Source organism: Triticum urartu, chromosome 3A (assembly GCF_056163025.1).
Source record: "Triticum urartu cultivar PI428250 chromosome 3A, HENAU_Tu73, whole genome shotgun sequence".
NCBI classification, from domain to species: domain Eukaryota; kingdom Viridiplantae; phylum Streptophyta; class Magnoliopsida; order Poales; family Poaceae; genus Triticum; species Triticum urartu.
The window spans coordinates 382,373,694-382,395,184 of record NC_141875.1 but is presented as its reverse complement, the minus strand read 5'-3'; the positions used below and the strand labels follow the sequence as shown (position 1 = coordinate 382,395,184).

At 45.0% G+C, this 21,491-nt stretch overlaps 1 protein-coding gene across 1 annotated transcript; it reads right to left on the bottom strand.

Moving 5' to 3' along the window:
- Positions 1-331: 331 nt before the first annotated feature.
- LOC125531781 (aldehyde dehydrogenase family 2 member C4-like) lies at positions 332-3,788 on the bottom strand. Its single transcript, XM_048696050.2, has 9 exons — positions 3,491-3,788; positions 2,508-2,650; positions 2,025-2,408; positions 1,847-1,936; positions 1,573-1,746; positions 1,320-1,457; positions 1,060-1,197; positions 863-924; positions 332-756 (listed from the first exon to the last, which is right to left on the bottom strand). The coding sequence occupies exons 1-9, from the start codon at positions 3,597-3,599 to the stop codon at positions 483-485; spliced, it is 1,512 nt and encodes a 503-aa protein (XP_048552007.1). The 5' UTR covers positions 3,600-3,788; the 3' UTR covers positions 332-482.
- Between the last annotated feature and the right edge of the window lie 17,703 nt (positions 3,789-21,491).

Genomic DNA, 21,491 nt, shown 5'->3' with positions numbered 1-21,491 from the left:
CCATGCGCTCAAGTCACAACAGCGAGTTGTCCAGGCTGGGTCGTCTGCCCTATTCTGCCAAGACCACAACTAACCTAAAGCCACCACGTAGGACATTCGCATCCGAACATCCTCTTTCTCCCCTCAACCATGACATGCACATGCTTAGAAGGATGAAACCGGATAAATATGGAATAGCATTGGATAACTCCCTTCCCTATCCCGTCTGCGAGCATTCATGGTGTCTTTTTTAGGATCTGTATTGGAGACGCCCTTGCATCATAATAAATATAGTTTCTTACCTAAAAAAATGTTACGCCATTTTCTTCTGGAATGCGTGACACAAAGGTCAGAAGCGAATCACTTGCACCATATATCACACACACCAACAACTTGGCACCCATGCAACGCAAACAAAGGACTGCTTCACAAGCACCAGCCAACTCAACAAGCATGTACAGTACTGCAGAGAATTAAGAACTTGCATTGTCTTGGCTATTCTGCTAATACCAAGGCGAGTCAGGGACTGCGGTGATGACGCTCTTGACCTGCATGTACTTGTCGATGGCCATCATCCCCTGGTCCCGGCCGAACCCGCTCATCTTGTACCCGCCGAAGGGCGCCTCGGGGTCGAAGGCGAAGTAGCAGTTGACCCACACGGTCCCCGCGCGCACCGATCTCGACACCCTGTTGGCGATGTCCAAATTCTTGGTGATTATGCCGGCGGCCAGCCCGTACTTGGTGCAGTTGGCCTTCTCTATCGCCTCATCGACCGTCCTGCAGACACAGCCGGGCAAAAAGGCACTTAGTCAGGGACTAGCAGTTGATAATTCAAGAACCAAGTGAAATTTCGTCAGATGACATTGTGAAAACTTTGGCGTACTTGAACTTCATGAGGGACATCACGGGGCCAAAGATCTCATCTTGAGCGATCTTCATGTCCTCCTATAGAAGCCACGTGAGCATGCGTTAGTGTCAAACTGTCAATCCATCTGAATGCAGGCGGTGTACGATTCCCTCCCCGCTTCAGTAATATGATGTGTACACCTCATCTCTTGTGCATCTACAAGTTGAAATTACCTTGACATCTGCAAATATGGTAGGCTCAATGTAGTATCCTTTGTCGCTGGCAGGTTTGCCGCCGGTGAGAAGTGTCGCTCCCTCGCTCTTGCCATGCTCAATGTACCTTAGGACCCTCTCAAATTGCTCCTTATCAACCTAGATTCAAGCAAAGTAACGGTTGAAATAACTATATTTGCCACTTTCTTTCCGGCCATGAGCACGACTAGTTTCCACTTTCCAGTTGAGCATGGCTGATGGAAAATGAAGGCACAATTTACCTGGGGACCCATGTTGGTGGCGACATCAAACGGGTCTCCGACTTTCCAGTTCTGGGCAGCCACCACAGCCCTCTTCACAAACTCGTCGTAGATCCCTTCCTGAACATAAACACGGGACCCCGCGACGCAAACCTCTCCCTGGAAGTCCAGATTCAGATAGCACTATATGTGGTCAGTGTCTGTCTTTTGCTACGTGGAACTGTTTACTCTTGGTAATTCTATCCTCTGTGAGGAGAATGCCATCTACTATTACCTTGTTGAAGAAGATGGCAAGCCTTGAGAGCTCGACCGCCATGTCGACATCAGCGTCGTCGAAGATTATCAGAGGCGACTTGCCACCGAGCTCAAGCGATACCGTCTTCAGGTTGCTCCGGGCAGATGCCTCCATGATGAGGCGGCCTACTTCACCAGAGCCAGTGAAGGCAACCTGGTCGATGTGGTGGTGGTTTCTTTCATTAGGATTTAGGACAAGTAAGACAGAAATGCATAGCACAGCACAGGTACTAATAATGGTGATTTGTGCTCACGCTGTCAACGTCCATGTGGGAGGCGATGGCGGCGCCGGCCGTCGGGCCGAAGCCAGGGACGACATTGATCACTCCGTCCGGAATGCCAGCCTAAACATGTATGCATGCACGTGAGGACAGTTCACATCATCACATGGAGAGTGTTGAAAGAGCGTTAGCTTGCACAGAGATTCATTACCAGCTTTGCAAGGTGAGCATAGTAGAGGGCCGAGAGGGGCGTCTGCTCGGCGGGCTTGACGACGACGGTGCATCCGGCGGCGAGCGCCGGGCTGATCTTGAGGAAGAACATGAGGCTGGGGAAGTTCCACGGGATGATGATGCCGACGACCCCGATGGGCTCCTTGAGGGTGTACCCCTGGTACTTGCCGGACACACGCAGCGACTCGCCGTGGATCTTGTCGGCGGCGCCGGCGTAATAGCGCAGCATCTGCACGGCGGAAGGGATGTCGATGATCTTGCCCAACAGGAGCAGCTTGCCGGCGTCGGCGCCGTCCAGCGCCGCCAGCTCCTCGATGTGCTGCTCCATCAGGTCGGCCAGCTTGTTCATGGCCCTGCTCCTCTCCTGCATGGATGCATGCATGCCGGCGACGAGCGACCTTGTCAGCAGGTCAATTTGTCGGATGAGCTACAGCAACAGGGAGTGCCGGATTGGATTACGTACGTAGCCTGACATGCGGGGCCACATGCCATGCTCGAAGGCCTCCCTGGCGGCCTCGACGGCGAGGTCCACGTCGGCTTTGTCCGCCTCTGCGATGTGGGCCAGCACGTCGCCTGTCCGCGGGTCCCTCGTCTCAAACGTCTTGCCTGAAAAATGAAATCGATCCACCCATAAATCACATGAGCACCATCGCCTCCCAAAATGAAATCCACCAGCAGGAAAACAAACGTCTTGCCAACGTCGAACGGTAATACTCTGTGGAAAAATAAACCGTCGACGCGTAGGCGGTGGCTACCATATATAAACATCCAGTGGCGGCAATTAAATATCAAAGGGATAGAAGACCTTGCGGCAATAATTCCATATATTATGGGATGATGCCGTCGAATCTCGTGAATGTGGCAGAGATAAGTTTCTTTTTTAGGGTAGAGAGACAAGTTGGTTCGATCCATTGAGCGAGCAAGCAGGTACTTTCACAAGCATCTCGCAAAAAAAAGGTACTTTCACAAGCAAAAAATAAAATGAATTAAAGCCTACTTTGTATCCTAGCTATACCTTTTTTTTTTTTGCAGATTTACAAGAATTCAAATATGTGCATGAAACTTAAGGTAAGCACACGACACCGAGTCATATAGATTATGCATACCAGAATTTTCTAAGGAACAGAAAAAGAAGACATTTCATAGAGCTGGGTGAGCATGTATGCTTATCCACACCACGATATTTCACAGATAACTGACGTGTGGATTTTGGCTCCTCATTTGGATTATCTTGTTTAGGACGTACTGATTGTTAGAACTCAAACGAATAGGCTCAATCTTATCGACTCCTCCCAACTACGCAGTAACATATACGTTAGCGAAGACGACAAAGGGAAGCTGGCGCGTAGGTATCCACCCCGTAAAAACCAAAACAACGTAGGTATCCACCAAACTGGAGCATAGCCAGTATATGCCTGCACAAACTAATTCATCATGACGACGTACCTGATGCGGCGTCAACGAACTCGCCGTTGATGAAGAGCTTGGTGTACTTGATCTCCGGCACCACCACCACCGGCTTGCCGTCGCACCCGCCGCCCTCGTTGCTCCCCATTGCGATGCGTGTCTCACCTCAGCAACACGGCCTCGAGTTGAGTAGGTTGGCTCTGCCTCTCGATCTTTCTGCTCCTCTACGGGAGAAAAGTCTTGTAGAACTAGGACTCTATATATAGAGTGCTATGGTGTCTGGCCACAGCTTGGAGAAGTACTTGTGGGACTTGAAAACTCTCTCTTCTCCTCCACCTTGCGTGTCAGTTAGTTGATGTTGCATCTCCTTCCAAGGAATATAGATGGTCAGCTCTTTGCTCTGTCACATTCGTACTTGAACTACACAAATAATAAATGCACCACGCATGCTCCCACATACAATTTCCTTTAGAAAAAAAGAGAATAATTTCTAGCCTCTGCATCATTGCAATGCACACGACCATAAGTTTATTTAAGTTCAAGTAACTATGAAGTACACAAGAAAGAACAAAGTAGACACGACCGACGAAAATAGAAATATCTCCCTACACATAGCCTATTATTGAACTATCATTAGAATCGGTTTCACGTATCCCTCATTCACGCCCGCGTACATGTATGCCTCTCGATGTCTTTCTTTTCGGCCTTCATATGTTTGATATTGCATAGTAGCTCAAGCATTTTACCTTGAGAATATGTAAAATATTTCTTTTGCATATAATGTATAAGTGTGTGGCCTTTCTAGCTTTTTGTAATGGAAATTTAATTTATTTCCGGTATTCTTTAACAAACCTGCAGGAGCACTGCCTTTTTGTTAAGAAGAGGAAAACATAATATGTGCATGATGGCATGTTTGTAAGAAAGAGACACGCCGGAACCCAAAAAATGCATAGCTTTTTTTTTCGCGAATACGCAAAAGCTTTGCGTATCATTGCATTGATAGGGGAAGAAAACAGTAGCAATTACAGGGGGAGCCTCGCAAGCACGTACACGAGAGGGCGTGAGCGAGAACTACAAGGGCGCATACACGGAGGGGAGGGGGATGCGCAAGCCCCTACAAGACACTATGGGGGCGGGAGCAGGTTGCTGAGCCCCTTGGCTCCGGCGGCGGCCCAGTTGCGGGCGTCTTCCTTGATGTCGTTGACGAGGAGTGGGATCGAGGGGGTCGCATCATTGACGAAGCAGGCGTTTCACGCCTTCCAAAGGCGCCAGGCGGTAAGAATGATGAGCGAAGCTAGATCGCGTCGCAAGGATGTCGGCGCGTCCTGCACGGACTGGGAGAACCAGTCACGAAAGTCCAACCCGGGGGTGGGGAGTGGCATGTCTGTGATCTGGTACCAGGATAGGACCTCATGCCATGTCTGCCTAGAGAAGACGCAACCAGCGAGAAGGTGCGCCATGGTCTCGGGCTCCTGGTCACAGAGTAGGCACATCGGGGCATGGGTAAGGCTGCGGCGGGCAAGCCGGTCGACAGTCCAGCACCGTCGTTGGAAGGCAAGCCAAAGGAAGATCTTGATGCGGAGGGGTGCCCAAGATTTCCACGTAAGTCTCCAGGAGGGCTCGATCGTGGAACCGGCAAATAGGGCCTTGTAGCACGACTTGGCGGAGTACACGTCGTTTGACGTCCAGCGCCAGGTGAGGGTGTTCGGGGCGCCGGAGAGTGTGATCTGTTGGAGTCGCGCCCGGAGGTGGACGTACTGCACAAGTGCCGCTGGGTCCAGATGGCCATGCACATCCTGAATCCAGGCATGGCAGGCCAAGCCATGGCCACGGTGCGTGTCTTGCGGTGTTGGCGGGGCACGAGGGCATGGACGAGAAGAGCCAGCTCGGCGATGGAGGTCTCGTCGATCCAATGGTCCTCCCAGAATGTCATCGCCGATCGTCCAGGTGGTGGAGGACCGGAAGATGGCCTGGACGGCCGGGCTGCTGGGGATATGGAGGTGTCGGCACGGGCGGGTGTGGTTAGTCTTGTGAAGCCATAGCCACTGGGCCTGCAGGGCGTGGGCGGAGCGCTGTAGGTCTGGGACGCCGAGGCCGCCATAGGCCAGTGGCCGGTAGAGTCTGGCCTAGCTGACGAGGCAGTGGCCTCCGTTGGTTGTTTTTCGACCTTGCCAGAGGAAAGCACGAATGAGGCGGTTCACCTGCTGCAAGATGGAGGTGTGCAGCGACATGACAATCAGAATGTGGGTGGGCATCACGTAGAAGACGTGCCGAACGAGGGCCAAATGCTCATTGCAGGAAAGCATGGACGCCCACCACGGGGAGAGCTTCTTTTCCAGCTTCTCGACGAAGGGCTGTAAGGACGAGGCGGTGATCTTGCAGATGGATAGCGGGAGGCCAAGGTACTTGATGGGGAACTCGCCAATCAGGCACGGGAAGTGGCTGGAGAGGGAGTCCCGGAGCTCGGGTGATCACTGGATAGGTAGTGTCGTGCACTTTGCGAGGTTGGTGTGGAGGCCTGAGGCGGTGCTGAACAGCCGGAGGATGTAGCGCACGGATCGCGCTCGTTGGGTGGCAGAATAGCACGACATCATCTGCGTAGAGAGAGAGAGAGAGAGGCTAGAGGACATGTGGTGCTCCGTAAGACGGTGAATGAGCCCCAAGGATGTGGCCCACTAGAAGAGGCAGTTTAGAACGTCGATGACGATCACGAAGAGCATGGGGACAACGGGTCGCCCTGACAGAGTCCCTTGCAGTGGTAGATCGGTGGCCCCGGGAGTCCATTGATGAGTACTCCGGTGCTCGCAGTGGACATGAGGATAGCTAAAACCTCATGCTAATTACTCCTGATTTTGGTGATTCTTTGTTGAAAAATCATGGCCCTCTACATGATATTGTTGAAGGCGAGGTGGCGTTCTCGTGCCGTTAAAGATGTGTCGGCTTCTTTCCTTTCAGACATTCGACATGATATAGATGATGAACCCACTGTGCCGCCTCTTGTGATTGTTGCTAATATTCCTCAAACATCATCCCACCAAATTCAGTCGAAGGAAAGGTTTACTATGAGTCCAGCTGATGATGCTCATCATCGACGTTGTTTAGCAAATAACTTGAATAACAATACAGTAACGCAGGTAGATTTTTATGACAGTACAATGCAACCTCAAATTATCAAGTGGACATGCGTTATACTGTCCTAAAAATCCATAGTTTGCATTATATTGTCATAAAAATTTGTTGCATAGTTTGATCTTGCTGAAAAGAGACCAAACTATGGATACACAATGCATTCTTTGTATTCTCGTATTCCATCTTCAACTTATCATTGTTGCCCATTTAATGTTTGGCTGGATACTACTTCCTCCTTTCTGGTTTATAGGGCTTAAATCTGAAATCTCATCAACCAAGATGAATGGTGAGTGGAGGAATGTATCTCGTAGTTTACAAAATTACTCAAACTTTAACCTACATTAATTACAATGTATGCATGAATGACCATTAAATGAGTAAGAATGGTTACATGCATTGGTTGGTTTCTTTTAGTCCTTGCCTGCATTAATTTAATGCACCTTGAAATATGAACATGTGGTGGAAAGAAGTGAAAATACGATTTATAATATGAAAAAGGTAAGAAAATGAGATAAGTCTAATAAACCGGAAAGAAGGGAATAATAGGTTCAACATAACTTGCATTGTGTGGAGACATCTTGGCATGTGTTTCCTACAAAGTAGGCTAATTACCAATGTTAATTGTACCTTGTGACATCAATGCTGGTGGAAACCTATATGATCACACAGATCTCTAGGATGGTGCGGGCGACAGATGCAAGTGGGAGGGCTACTCCTAGGGCAGTAAATCTGCACTCATGTGTAGATTTAAAGTTACTCCACGATATTATTCCAAAGAAAAATATGGGCCATGTTGATACTTAAATTATTGTCAACGTATCTTTTCTGAATGTCCCTATTAATGCAGATAGATTTTTGCTGACTATTCCTGTGAGACTCAGCACAATTGTTTCTGTAAACATAAATTGTGAAAGTCATATTTGTGTTCTACAATGAGTTAATGACACAAGAAAGAACTAGTGGATTGGCTTGGATAGTAATAACAGATGATGCTTTAAGAAGGTTGATTATGAAGAACCATTTGAATACCTTGTAATTATTTGAATTGTATTGCCATTATGATATATATTATACAGTTAAATAAGGTAGTAGTTCAAAGTTCAGACTTTGCTTTCCGAAGAGATGTAATTATTTGAACCGTGTACAAATATGGTGTATGTATATATATAATTCTTTTTCATAATGTTTATACATAAGGTCCAGTTTCAGATTTCTCATCAGGCCTCTGATTTCTGGGGCACTACCCTCGTCTCTTTGATGGTGGACCACCGTAGCTTTATCCCTTGGTTTATCTTTGTGGAAGGAAGTCCATCGGTTTCTTAACGGAACACTGAGCCTTCCAAAGAAATATAATGTCTGCAAGAGGAATAACATCGAGATTTGTTAACGACGTTCACCAAACTTGATTACATCTTGGGGCCTGACTATGGTCACTCATCCCCATGACACCGTCACAGTGCCATACAACGGCCACCTGGGCGCTGGCACATGCCGCCAGCTTCCCTTGCGTGTATGTGCTATTATGTTGGCATAATTACATCGTGTTTCTATCATCTTACTATATAAGAGGCCTATGATACAAGTGTCCTATTACGACACGACTTCATATTCTGTCTAAACAATATACAACTCAGAGTTCAAATGTAACATACCTTGTACATTATATTCGACACAATTCCAACAAACTCTACCTTGACGAATATTCTCCACCACCTTGAATTTGTCCATGCGTCAAAGTTCCACATACATTGGACTTGAGTTTATCCATGAGAACCACTGCTACTCCCAAACTCCATGTGACTCCACTCGCAAATGTAGTCCCTTCTTTTCTTGATCACGGTCAACATTCGAGCAAAATTAAGTTCCTCTTTACTCTACTTCGTGCTCCCAACTTCTGGAGTATTCGTTCAATGCCATCACGCCCTGATCACCGATCTGCGTGAAAGTGAGAAACTCACTTATCAGGTGTCACACGTAAGAGTTAGCTGAACTCAACATCCTCGCTCTTCCATGACCGCCTATCTGAAACTTGAAAAAAAATCGTCGTTGCTTGTTGTCACCCTGATTCAAATTCGCAACTGTCTCACCACATGTATGACCACCAGAGCCCTGGCTCGTCTCCATGTCCCATGCATACCGCACACCTTGCCACTATTACCGCATCCCGTCTCTATTGTCCCGGTCAAGTCTCATGGGCCACGGACCCACACCATTCAACCGTCACTACAGAATACCACTGGTCATCGCCGACTGATGACGAGTCTCACGTTTCCATCAAACCACTGAGCTCCAGTCCGAACCACATGTCTCATGCTTTTCCCACTGAAATAGGCTTTGACTCTTTGTTGACTTTCATTGTAGCCTCTTAATCAGCCAAGTGAAGTCTTCCATCAGACCTCGGCTCCACCTTCAACATGACCTCGTTGTAGATGATCAGTCCACCCTCACGCCCCATCGACTTCAAACTCTGTGTGTACACCACCTTAGATCAACCCCGCGCCATAGTCTTGTTGAAGCCACACAAGCCCTTAGGCATTTGCCACATGTTCAAGCATCCTTGTTGCGCCAAAAAATGTCACCCTTGTCTGCTATAACCCAAGGTTTCCGGTCTCGTCGAACTTCTCCACCTCAAACCTGGTACGTGATGACACCATGGTTCTTTGAACGGCTGACCCTGTGAAAATTTATCTGAGATTTCCACGCGATGCCCCAAGTACACGAACGAAACCTTCACGTGCTACTAGCAATTCCAACCAAAATTTTTTGGTGTTCACATGATGGCTCCCTTGGCTAAAAAATTCAATGTTGGCTAATTGCCTTGCCAAAGCCTTCCGCCGGATGTGCACAAACGAGGGATGTTTTATCCTTCAGATGATCTGCCTTTTGTGTCAACACGAGAACTTGGTCCTTCATTATCGTGTTGTGATTGCTTGTTCTTCGGTGGATTGAACATGTACCTCGGATTAACTCTAGCAAATACTATTAATGAAATCAGAATGGAAATTCACAGGGGCACTCACTTGCCAAGGCCTGCCGCCCGCTCGATTTGCCTCACGATTCGCAAAATAGTTGAATCCCGCACGGCGGCAAAGTAAAAAAGAAAAGCCGTCAAAAAGCTTTTTAGGTTTTAAAAGTGAAACTTACAATTTTTGCATCTAAAAATGCCAAGTTTCAACAAGTTTCGGAGATATAATCTTAAGCAATTTTTTTCTGTCGGTCGTACACACAAAATAATTAAGTTTTATCGGTCGCTCGTACTAAGTTTCAACACCGAAACTTAACATGTTTTTAAGTCATCAAAATATATTCAAAATTGATCTTATTTTAAAGCGTTGTTCACGAGAAACATGAATATGAAAACAGAACTTAATTTGAAATTTTTGTTTAAAAGATATAGGACGTTGAAAATCGGAAGGCAAAATAAAAGGACCGCACTATGGATCTAAGTGCCCCCGCACTTTTGTACCACAAATCCATGCACCTCAAGAGTAACGTAGTAAAACAGAAACATCATATCTCAACCTATGGATGTCATTTCCTCGAAACATCAGGAGTAATTAAGTCAACGCTACAAATGCCAATCATTCTGTTGGGTCCCTCTACACCAGAATGTGCTATTATAAGACATACAGTGCATAAAATAACTCTTTGGCTCAAGTTGATGGAACCATCCATAATTTTCTAGCATACCCTCACATGGCAAGATAAGCCACCAATGTGGCATAGAATTAAATAAAGAAAGATATGATTTAGTATCATATCATGATACCGTATCATAATAAATGTTATGCTACTATATGTCATGTATGATAATAAAAGGTCACCTATGATACTAGTATATGATACACTATGCATTACGGAGACAACATCATATGCATGAATCATAGGTCTGGTTCATTGATACTTGATGAGATAATATGCTCCAATTTACCTGGCGGTGTCTCGTTCCAGGGAGAAAATGAAGTGGAATAGGATATGGTTGCGTGTTGGTATATCTGGTGGGAACGACGTCAAGTGTCCCATGATAAAGAGATTGGTACGCCAGCACGATCGTCTCTACAGATTAGGGGTATCGTTGCTAACTGGATAGCAGAAAAGAAGCTAGTTCCTCCACGACAGACTAGATGGTCTAGACCAGCATCAGGCTGTATAAAGCTTAACGTTGATGCTTCATATCATGTTGACTCAGGTGCAGAGGCAAGTGGTGCTATTTTACGAGATTCGAAGGGAGGTTTTGTTGCAGCGGCCATGGAATATAAACCGAATGCAATGGACGCTCCAACGATGGAGGCGTTTGCGCTATTATTGGGACTACGACTTGCTGAGGAGATGGGCATTTTTTCTTTGTCCATTGAGAGCGATTCTATGGAGATTGTTCAATCTATCCAGAATCCGGATGACTACCGGGCGTCAGGTGCGGTAATTACTGACGATTGTCGAAGGTTGATGAGTTCTTTTGGCAAGGCGACAATAAATCATTGTGTGCGTGATGTAAACGAGTGCGCTCATACTATTGCTCGTTTTAGTTTCTTGGGTCAGGAGTCAAGGGTGTGGCTTGATAAACCTCTAGATTTCCTGATTCCGCTTATTGTAAAGGATATGATTATGAATGAAATATAGTCGCCGAAGTTCAAAAAAAGTTATGATACTACTCACTACGGGCAGCCTAAGAGTATCATCCACTGTCACCTAAATCAAATAGAAATATAATTTGGCACTGTATTTAATGATGTGTGTGTGTGAGAGAGAGAGCCCTAGTATCATATCATCATATACAATTCATAGCACGTCAAACAAGGAAAAATAATTAAAAATAAATCATAGCCACAACTTTGTATGGAGATTCTATAAATGAATAAATGAAGTGTCAATATGATATTAGTCTATGATACTATGCATTGAGGAGTTAGTGGCATAATAGTATTATATGTATGGTACTAATTTATGATACTCCCCACTACAAGGGGTCTTACAAGAGTATCATGCACTACCATTTATAAACTGGTATCAAACTATAATTAAAGATATGAGCAAAGATTCTAGTGTCATACCATGATATAGTAAAATATAGTGCACACAAAAATTAATAGTTAATAAATAAGGTGGCATGAGCATCTACAACCGTATTGGGTTATTTTGCCTCCCTTATATCCACAAACACGTCTGAACATGTCAGGTTGCGCAACCTCCCCCCTCCCGCGCTCAACACACACACATTTGACAACCCCCAAGTACATACAAATACATGCAACGCCAATCAACACATACATTGATCATCACATCGCACATACGATATATGGCAGGTCATACATAACCAGAGGACAACCTGACATAGCAGTTCCTAGAACTACGATCATACTAATATTGGATAGTACTAAGCATTTTACTAGAAAAATGGGGAAAGATCTTCACCTCTTTGCCTTGCCCTTACCCTTTCCCTTGTCATTTTTTCATTTCCTAAGCGACGGTAGTACATTGCAAAGACAACATAGGAGTCATCGTCTAGGGGGCATTGAAGTCGGTGGCAGAGATGGAGGAGTCGGAAGAGGAGGGGGGCCCAATGAGACATCGGGCGGCATGGCCTGCTCCAAGGTAAGGAAGCGAGCTTTGGCGACGATGGCTGATTGCTCAACTTTGAGCAGTTCTAATGCTCTGATGCCTCCTACAATGCATGGAATTATTGGAGCGATGGGCGGTCGTCGTGCATCGCACCGGTCAATGAACGACCCAAGACGCCACGGACCAGTCACTCCTCGTCGGACTTGAAGGGCACGGTGGCCCACTTGGAGCGGCTGGATGATACGTCTCCAACGTATCTATAATTTTTGATTGTTCCATGCTATTATATTATCTGTTTTGGATGTTTTATATGCATTGGGACTAACCTATTAACCTAGAGCCCAGTGCCAGTTTATGTTTTTTCCTTGTTTTTGAGATTCGCAGAAAAGGAATACCAAACGGAGTCCAAATGGAATGAAACCTTCGCGATGATTTTTCTTGGACTAGAAGACACACTAGAGACTTGGAGATCAAATCAGACGCCCCCACCCTTGTGGGCCCCTCGTGACCCTCCTGGCCTAATTCTTTCACCCAAATATTCACATATATTCTCAAACCACCAGAAGCATCCACGAAAACACTTTTCCACCGCCGCAACCTTGTGTACCCATGAGATCCCATCTAGGGGCCTTTTTCGGCATCCTGCCGGAGGGGTATTCGATCACAGAGGGCTTCTACATCAACTCTAATTCCCTTCTGATGAAGCGTGAGTTGTTTACCTCAGACCTACGGGTCCATAGCTAGTAGCTAGATGGCTTCTTCTCTCTCTTTAATTCTCAATACCATGTTCTCCTCGATGTTCTTGAAGATCTATCCGATGTAATCTTCTTTTGCGGTGTGTTTGTCGAGATCCAATGAATTGTGGATTTATGATCAGCTTATCTATGAATATTATTTGAATCTTCTATGAATTCTTTTATGCATGATTTGATATCTTTGTAATTCTCTTCGAACTATCGGTTTAGTTTGGCCAACTAGATTGGTTTTTTCTTGCAATGGGAGAAGTGCTTAGCTTTGGGTTCAATCTTATGGTGTCCTTTCCCAGTGACAGTAGGGGCAGCAAGGCACGTATTGTATTGTTGCCATCGAGGATAAAAAGATGGGGTTTTCATCATATTGCTTGAGTTAATTCCTCTACATCATGTCATCTTACTTAATGCGTTACTCTGTTCTTCATGAACTTAATACTCTAGATGCAGGCAGGAGTCGGTCGATATGTGGAGTAATAGTAGTAGATATAGAATTGTTTCGGTCTACTTGACATAGACGTGATGCCTATATTCATGATCATTGCCTTAGATATCGTCATAACTTTGCGCTTGTCTATCAATTGCCCGGCAGTAATTTGTTCACCCACTGTATTATTTGCTATCATGAGAGAAGCCTCTAGTGAAACCTATGGCCCCCGGGTCTATTTTCCATCATATAAGTTTCTATTTTCCATCATATAAGTTTCCGATCTACTATTTTTCAATCGTTTACTTTCAGATCTATAAACCAAAAATATTTACTTTACCGTTTATCTATCTCTATCAGATCTCACTTTTGCAAGTAACCGTGAAGGGATTGAAAACCCCTTTATCGTGTTGGGGGCACGTTGTTTGATTGTTTGTGCAGGTATTAGGTGATTTGTGCGTTGTCTCCTACTGGATTGATACCTTGGTTCTCAAACTGAGGAAAATACTTATCTCTACTTTGCTGCATCACCCTTTCCTCTTCAAGGGAAAAACCAACACAAGCTTAAGAAGTAGCACTGGACACGTCCCGAGCCACTTGCCTGGCGCGGCGAGCTACCCATGCCTCGAACTCGAGGAGCCGTCGTGGGATTGGTGGACATGGCCCTATCAAGTAGCGTCGTTTGCGAGTTTGCCCGTTGTGATGATCAGGAGTTGCAAGAGCCCAGTAGGGCCACTTGTGACAACACGAACCTCGACGAGTGAGGTTGCACTCACCCCGTCGAGCCACCTAGGCGGTCGTGGAGTTCGAGGAGCCCCGTCGGGCCATCGGGAAGGGCGTGGAGCTCGAATCCACCTCTAGCTTATCCCTGTCAACGGGGTCTACCTCAGACCTAGATTCGCTTCTAGTGCCAGACATGTTGGCACGGGACAGTGGAGATGAACCTCGGTCCAGAGCAGAGAGGATAGCTCGAGAAGTTGAGTAGAAGGAGCTAGAGTTTGGTCTAGGGTGCGATTTTGTAGGGCCGGGGTGGGCCAGGCTGGGTGATAATCCGCAAGTATAGGGGATCAATCATAGTCCTTTCGATAAGTAAGAGTGTTGAGCCCAATGAGGAGCAGAAGGAAATGACAAGCAGTTTTCATCAAGGTATTGAATAGCATCAAGGATCTGGACATTTAATATTTCACAAAATAAATCAACTAGCATCAACTACAAGATGTAATCAACACTACTAGCAACCCACCGGTACCAATCTAAGATTTTGAGACGAAGATTGAATACAAGAGATGAACTAGGGTTTGAGATGAGATGATGATGTTAAAGATGTTGATGAAGATTGATCCTCCCACGATGATAGGGTTATTGGTGATGTCGATGGCTCTGATCTCCCCCTCTCGTAGCGAAGTTTCCCTCGCGGAATCGCTCCACCGGAGAGCAAAAGTGCTCCTGCCCAGGTTCTGTCTCGAGACCGTGGCGCTTCATCCCGAAAGTCCTCCTCTTATGTTTTCTAGGGCAAATGGGATTATATACCAGAAGATGGGCCATGGAGGATGGCCAGGAGCCCCAAAAGCCACCAGGGTGCACCCTGGTGCCTTGTGGGCACCTGGTGGGCCCCCGTGTGGTATTTCTTTCTTCCAGTATTTTTATATATTTTAGAATAATTCTCCATAAAATTTCAGCTCATTTGGAGTTGTGCAGAATAGGTATCTCTGACATAGATTTTTCAGATCTAGAATTCCAGCTATCGGCAGTCTCCCTCTTCATATAGATCTTGCAAATTAAGAGAGAGAAAAAGCATTAGAATTGCACCACAAAGTATTGTATTGATTAAAAACATCATAAATAACAGTAGGAAAATGTAACACCCCGGTGTAATGATGCTACAGTAATTCCTAAGATCAAGCAAATCATTCTGCTAAAGCAGTGCTTAGTCACTTTGATCAATATCTCATTTCAAATTCCAGTCAAATTCAAACTCAAATGTTAAGTGAAATTCAAAGTTTCTCAAACATGAAAACTAAAATGTTCATCATGTGGCAAATATTCTTTTGATAGTATTGGCGGTGAACCAACATTTTTGCAAAATGTCTAAGTGCCCTAAACTAATTTAAATAGTGGCTAAAGCAATTAAATTAAATGCTTTTGAGTTAAAAAATGCTAAACTATTTTATTTTGGTTCCAAACTTGTTGTTCAATGTCCTAAATTGTTATACTATTTAGGTGTAAGTTTTATAAATTATAAAACTGTTTTGCTTTTTGGAAATAAATGAAAGCACAGAAGTTTAAAAAAATAGTAAAGGAAAAGGAAAAGCAGAGAGAGAGAGAAAGCCCCCTACCCCCTGGGCCTCGGCCCAGCCGAGTCAGCTGGCCCAGCTAGAGCGGCCCAGTACCCCCTCCTCGGTCGCTCCCCTTCCTGTTCCTCCGACCATGGGGAAGGGGTGCGTCCAGGCGCCACCGCACCTCCTCGCCGGCGACGCCCATACAGGATAAGGGCGAGGCCGACGCCTCAGGCCTCCTCTCCCCACCTACCTGCACCCACTCCTCCGCTCTCCTCTGTCTTCCCACTCCTTAGATCCCCTTTCACCCGAGCGTCGTCGCCGCCGTGTTGCTGCTCCACTGCGGCCACCAGCCGCCCCGTGCCCTATCGTCGTGCCCGGGAGCACGACCGTCGTCTGCCTCGTCATCCCCGACCACCCAAACGGGCCGGGCATCACCGGAGAGCCCGCAACAACGTCTTCTTCCTTCTCTGCACCACCGCACACCGTCACCGTCTCCGGCTACCACGAGCCCTCCCCGAGCCGCGACCGCACAACTACAGGGCTGGTGAGCCCCGCGCTCCTTCCCCCTCTATTCTCAGCCTCTGCCATGGCCGTAGCTGCTCCCCTCCCGTCGTGCCCGAGCTCGTCGCCGTGGTGGTCCTCGCTGCCGTGGCCACGACTCACGGAGCTGGCAGCCAACCGCCCCGTCGTGCTCAGCACCTCCGCCCGCACCCACTCCACGCGCCCGCTACTTCTCCCGCTCCCCCTAGCGCCATCGTCGACAGGCCAGTGCTCCGACCGCCGCCGCGAGCTCGTCTCCGGTGAGCTTGTCGCCTCCCGTCTACTACCGACTGCGGCAATGGATGCGTGATAACCCACAAGTATAGGGGATCACAACAGTTTTCGATAAGTAAGAGTGTCGAACCCAACAAGGAGCTAAAGGTAGAACAAATATTCCCTCAAGTTCTATCGACCACCGATACAACTCTACGCACGCTTGACGTTCGCTTTACCTAGAACAAGTATGAAACTAGAAGTACTTTGTAGGTGTTGTTGGATAGGTTTGCAAGATAATAAAGAGTACGTAAATAAAAAGTAGGGGCTGTTTAGATAAAGAAACAATAAAGTAAATATAGCGAGTGTGGAAAAGTGGTGGTAGGAGTTGCGAAATTGCCCCTAAGCAATTGACTACTTTACTAGACCGATAGCAAGTATTATGTGGGAGAGGCCACTGCTAGCATGGCATCCCTTACTTGGAATTCTATGCACTTATGATTGTAACTATTACCAAACATCCTCAACTACTAATGTTCATTAAGGTAAAACCCAACCATAGCATTAAGATATATTGGTCCCCCTTCAATCCCGTATGCATCAATTTCTATGCTAGGTTGAAGCTTCTGTCACTCTTGCCCTCCAATACATAGTCCTATCAACATACAACTAACCCTATGGTGTGATCCACGCGCGCGCTCATATGATGGGCACCAAAGGACAACAACATAACCACAAGCAAATTAAATCAATCATAGCAATTCATCAACCACCGATAGGACAACGAAAATCTACTCAGACATCATAGGATGGCAACACATCATTGGATAATATTATAAAGCATAAAGCACCATGTTCAAGTAGAGGGTACAACGGGTTGCGGGAGAGTGGACCACTGTAGATAGAGGGGGGAAGGTGATGGAGATGTTGGTGAAGATCGCGGTGATGATGATGATGGCCACAGTGGCGTTCCGGCGCCACCGGAGGAGAGGGGGAGAGGGGCCCCCTTCTTCCTCTTCTTCCTTGACCTCCTCCCTAGTGGGAGAAGGGTTTCCCCTCTGGTCCTTGGCCTCCATGGCATGGGAGGGGCGAGAGCCCCTCCGAGATTGGATCTATCTCTCTGTTTCTCTCTGGTTCTGCGTTCTATTCTGACTCTGTTTCACCGTTTCGTATATATATGGAGATCCATAACTCCGATTGGCCTGAAACCTTCGCCGTGATTTTTTTTCCGAATATTAGCTTTCTTGCGGCAAAAGAAGAGTGTCAACCGCCTTACGATGGGCTCACGAGGGTAGGGGCGCGCCCTAAAGGGGGGGCCTGCCTCGTGACCACCTCGGGCACTGGTTCGCGTTGATTTTCCTTCCAAATTTTCCATATTTTCCAAAAATAAGCTCCGTCCGTTTTTATCCCGTTTGGACTCCGTTTGATATGGATATTCTGCGAAACCAAAAACATGCAACAGACAGGAACTGGCACTGGGCACTGGATCAATATGTTAGTCCCAAAAATAATATAAAAAGTTGCCAAAAAGTATATGAAAGTTGAATAATATTAGCATGGAACAATAAAAAATTATAGATACGACGGATACGTATCAGCATCCCCAAGCTTAATTCCTGCTCGTCCTCGAGGAGGTAAATGATAAAAAAGATAATTTTTGATGTGGAATGCTACCTAGCATAATCTTGATCATATGTCTAATCATGGCATGAATATTAAGACACGAGTGATTCAAAGCAATAATCTATCCTTTGACATAAAGACAATAATATTTCAAGCATACCAACCAAGCAATTATGTCTTATTGAAATAACATAGCCAAAGAAAGTTCATCCCTACAAAATCATATAGTCTGGCTATGCTCCATCTTCACCACACAAAGCATTCACATCATGCACAACCCCGATGACAAGCCAAGCAATTGTTTCATACTTTGACGTTTCTCAAACCTTTTCAACTTTCATGCAATACATGAGCGTGAGCCATGGACATAGCACTATAGGTGGAATAGAATATGATGGTGGGGGTTATGTGGAGAAGACAAAAAAGGAGAAAGTCTCACATCAACTAAGCGTATCAACGGGCTATGGAGATGCCCATTAATAGATATCAATGTGAGGAGTAGGGATTGCCATGCAATGGATGCACTAGAGCTGTAAGTATATGAAAGCTCAAACTGAAACTAAGTGGGTGTGCATCCAACTTGCTTGCTCATGAAGACCTAGGGCATTTGAGGAAGCCCATCGTTAGAACATACAAGCCAAGTTCTATAATGAAAATTCCCACTAGTATATGAAAGTGATAACTCAAGAGACTCTCTATATGAAGAACATGGTGCTACTTTGAAGCACAAGTGTGGTAAAAGGATAGTAACATTGCCCCTTCTCTCTTTTTCTCTCATTTTTTGTTTTTTTGTTTTTTTATTTTTTTTATTTTTTGGTGGGCTTCTTTGGCCTCTTTTTTTATTTGGACTTCTTTGGCCTCTTTTATTTTTTTTGTAAAGTCCGGAGTCTCATCCCGACTTATGGGGGAATCATAGTCTCCATCATCCTTTCCTCACTGGGGCAATGCTCTAATAATGATGATCATCACACTTTTATTTACTTACAACTCGATATCTAGAACAAAGATATGACTCTATATGAATGCCTCCGGCGGTGTACCGGGATGTGCAATGATCTAGCATAGCAATGACATAAAAAAACGGACAAGCCATGAAAACATCATGCTAGCTATCTTACGATCATGCAAAGCAATATGACAATAAATGCTCAAGTCATGTATATGATGATGATGGAAGTTGCATGGCAATATATCTCGGAATGACTATGGAAATGCCATAATAGGTAGGTATGGTGGCTGTTTTGAGGAAGATATAATGAGGCTTATGTGTGACAGAGCGTATCGTATCACGGGGTTTGGATGCACCGGCGAAGTTTGCACCAACTCTCGAGGTGAGAAAGGGAAATGCGCGGTACCGAAGAGGCTAGCAATGATGGAAGGGTGAGAGTGCGTATAATCCATGGACTCAACATAGTCATAAAGAACTCACATACTTATTGCAAACATATATTAGTCACCGAAACAAAGTACTACGCACATGCTTCTAGGGGAATAGATTGGTAGGAAAAGACCATCGCTCATCCCCGACCGCCACTCATAAGGAAGACAATCAATAAACACCTCATGCTCCGACTTCGTTACATAAAAGTTCAGCATACGTGCATGCTACGGGACTTGCAAACGTCAACACAAGTATTTCTCAATTTCACAATTACTCAACTAGCAGGACTCTAATATCACCACCTTTATATTGCAAAACTATTGCAAGGAATCAAACATATCATATTCAGCGATCTACAAGTTTATGTAGGATTTTATGACTAACCATGTGAATGACCAGTTCCTGTCATCTCTCTAAATAGATATAAGTGAAGAAAGAGAGTTTAATTATTTATACAAAAGATATGCCCACGCTCTAACAAATATAAGTGAAGCAAAAGGGCATTCTACAAATGGCGGTTGTCTAAGTGAAGAGAAACAGGCAATCCAAACTTCAAATGATATAAGTGAAGCACATGAAGCATTCTATAAAGCCATACTCAAAGAATATAAGTGAAGTGCAAAGAGCATTCTATAAATCAACCAAGGAGTATCTCATACCAGCATGGTGCAAAAAAGAAACATGAAAACTAAAGTAAAGATGCTCCAAGGTTGCACATATCGCATGAACGAAACGAATCCGAAAACATACCGATACTTGTTGAAGAAAGAGGGGATGCCTCCCCAGCATCCCCAAGCTTAGACGCTTGAGTCTCCTTGAATATTTACTTGGGGTGCCTCGGGCATCCCCAAGATTGAGCTCTTGCCTCTCTTCCTTCTTCTCACATCGAAACCTTCTCAATCATCGAACACTTCATCCACACAAAACTTCAACAGAAAACTCGGTAAGATCCGTTAGTATAATAAAGAAAATCACTACTCTAAGTACTGTTGAAAACCAATTCATATTTTGTTTTTGCATTGTGTCTACTGTAATATAACTTTTTCATGGCTTAATCCACTGATATAAATTGATAGTTTCATCAAAACAAGCAAACTATGCATCAAAAACAGAATCTGTCTAAAACAGAATAGTCTGTAGCAATCTGAATATTCACCATACTTCTGATACTTTAAAAATTCTGAAAAAATTAGAAAAAATAAAAAATTTGTACAGAAAGACAGTGCAAAAAGAATCAGAACCATTTGACGTTCCAGTAAAAAACTAAAATTCATGCACTACAGCCAAAGTTTCTGTCCTGCACCGCACAAACCAACAAGCATCGTAAACATCCTAAAGGCAAACCTTGGCACATTATTTTTATAATACAATGAAATTGTACAAGGGGATAATTATTTTTGTTGAAAAGTTTCTGTAGTCAAGATTCACAAAGTTGTCGTGAGCATGAACAAAGTTCAAGGAGCTCTCCCACTTCAACAGTGCTTGTCTTTCTCACTTTCACTTTCCTTTTTGAAAAAGTTTTGGGTTCCCCTCTTTATTTTTGTTGTTTTTAAACTATATAAAAGTACTCAACAGAAATAAATGACTCTCTAAAACTTCTGGGTTGTCTCCCTAGCAGCGCTTTGTTTAAAGCCATTAAGCTAGGCATATAGTGCTCAAGTAGTGAGTCCACCCGGATCCCATGGTATATCAAAGCCAATTTTAATTAGCAATGATTTGTAATTTAGTAGTGAGCACAAGGTAACATATATCATGTAATGACGAAGTCGAACTCTCTTCCTATGCATCGGCATGTCCTAAAAGAACAATTCATGCACACATAGTAAAGGTCGATGCATAGTATAAACAGTTTCTTGCAATTTTATCATGTGGGAAACATAGAGAGGTGGAGATATAGTTCCTCTCTCATAATAGTTGCAAGTAGGAGCAGCAAGCACATGCATATTATATTTATCTAAATCATCATGTGCAACGATAAAAGGCAACCCATCAATATAATCCTTAATAAGTGCAAACTTCTCCGATATAGTATAATCAGGAGAATTCAAAAAGATAATAGGATTATCATGCGTGGGTGCAATAGCAACAATTTCATGTTTAACATAAGGAACTATAGCAAGTTCATCTCCATAAGCATAAT

Bases quoted from the DNA above. Each gene is read 5' to 3' on its own strand.
- LOC125531781 (XM_048696050.2), bottom strand. From the start codon at position 3,599: ATGGGGAGCAACGAGGGCGGCGGGTGCGACGGCAAGCCGGTGGTGGTG. The intron at 925-1,059 runs GTAATTTCAACT...TGGCTTCTATAG, and splicing joins CCATATTTGCAGATGTCAAG to GAGGACATGAAGATCGCTCA. The intron at 757-862 runs GTACGCCAAAGT...CTGTGTCTGCAG, and splicing joins ATGTCCCTCATGAAGTTCAA to GACGGTCGATGAGGCGATAG.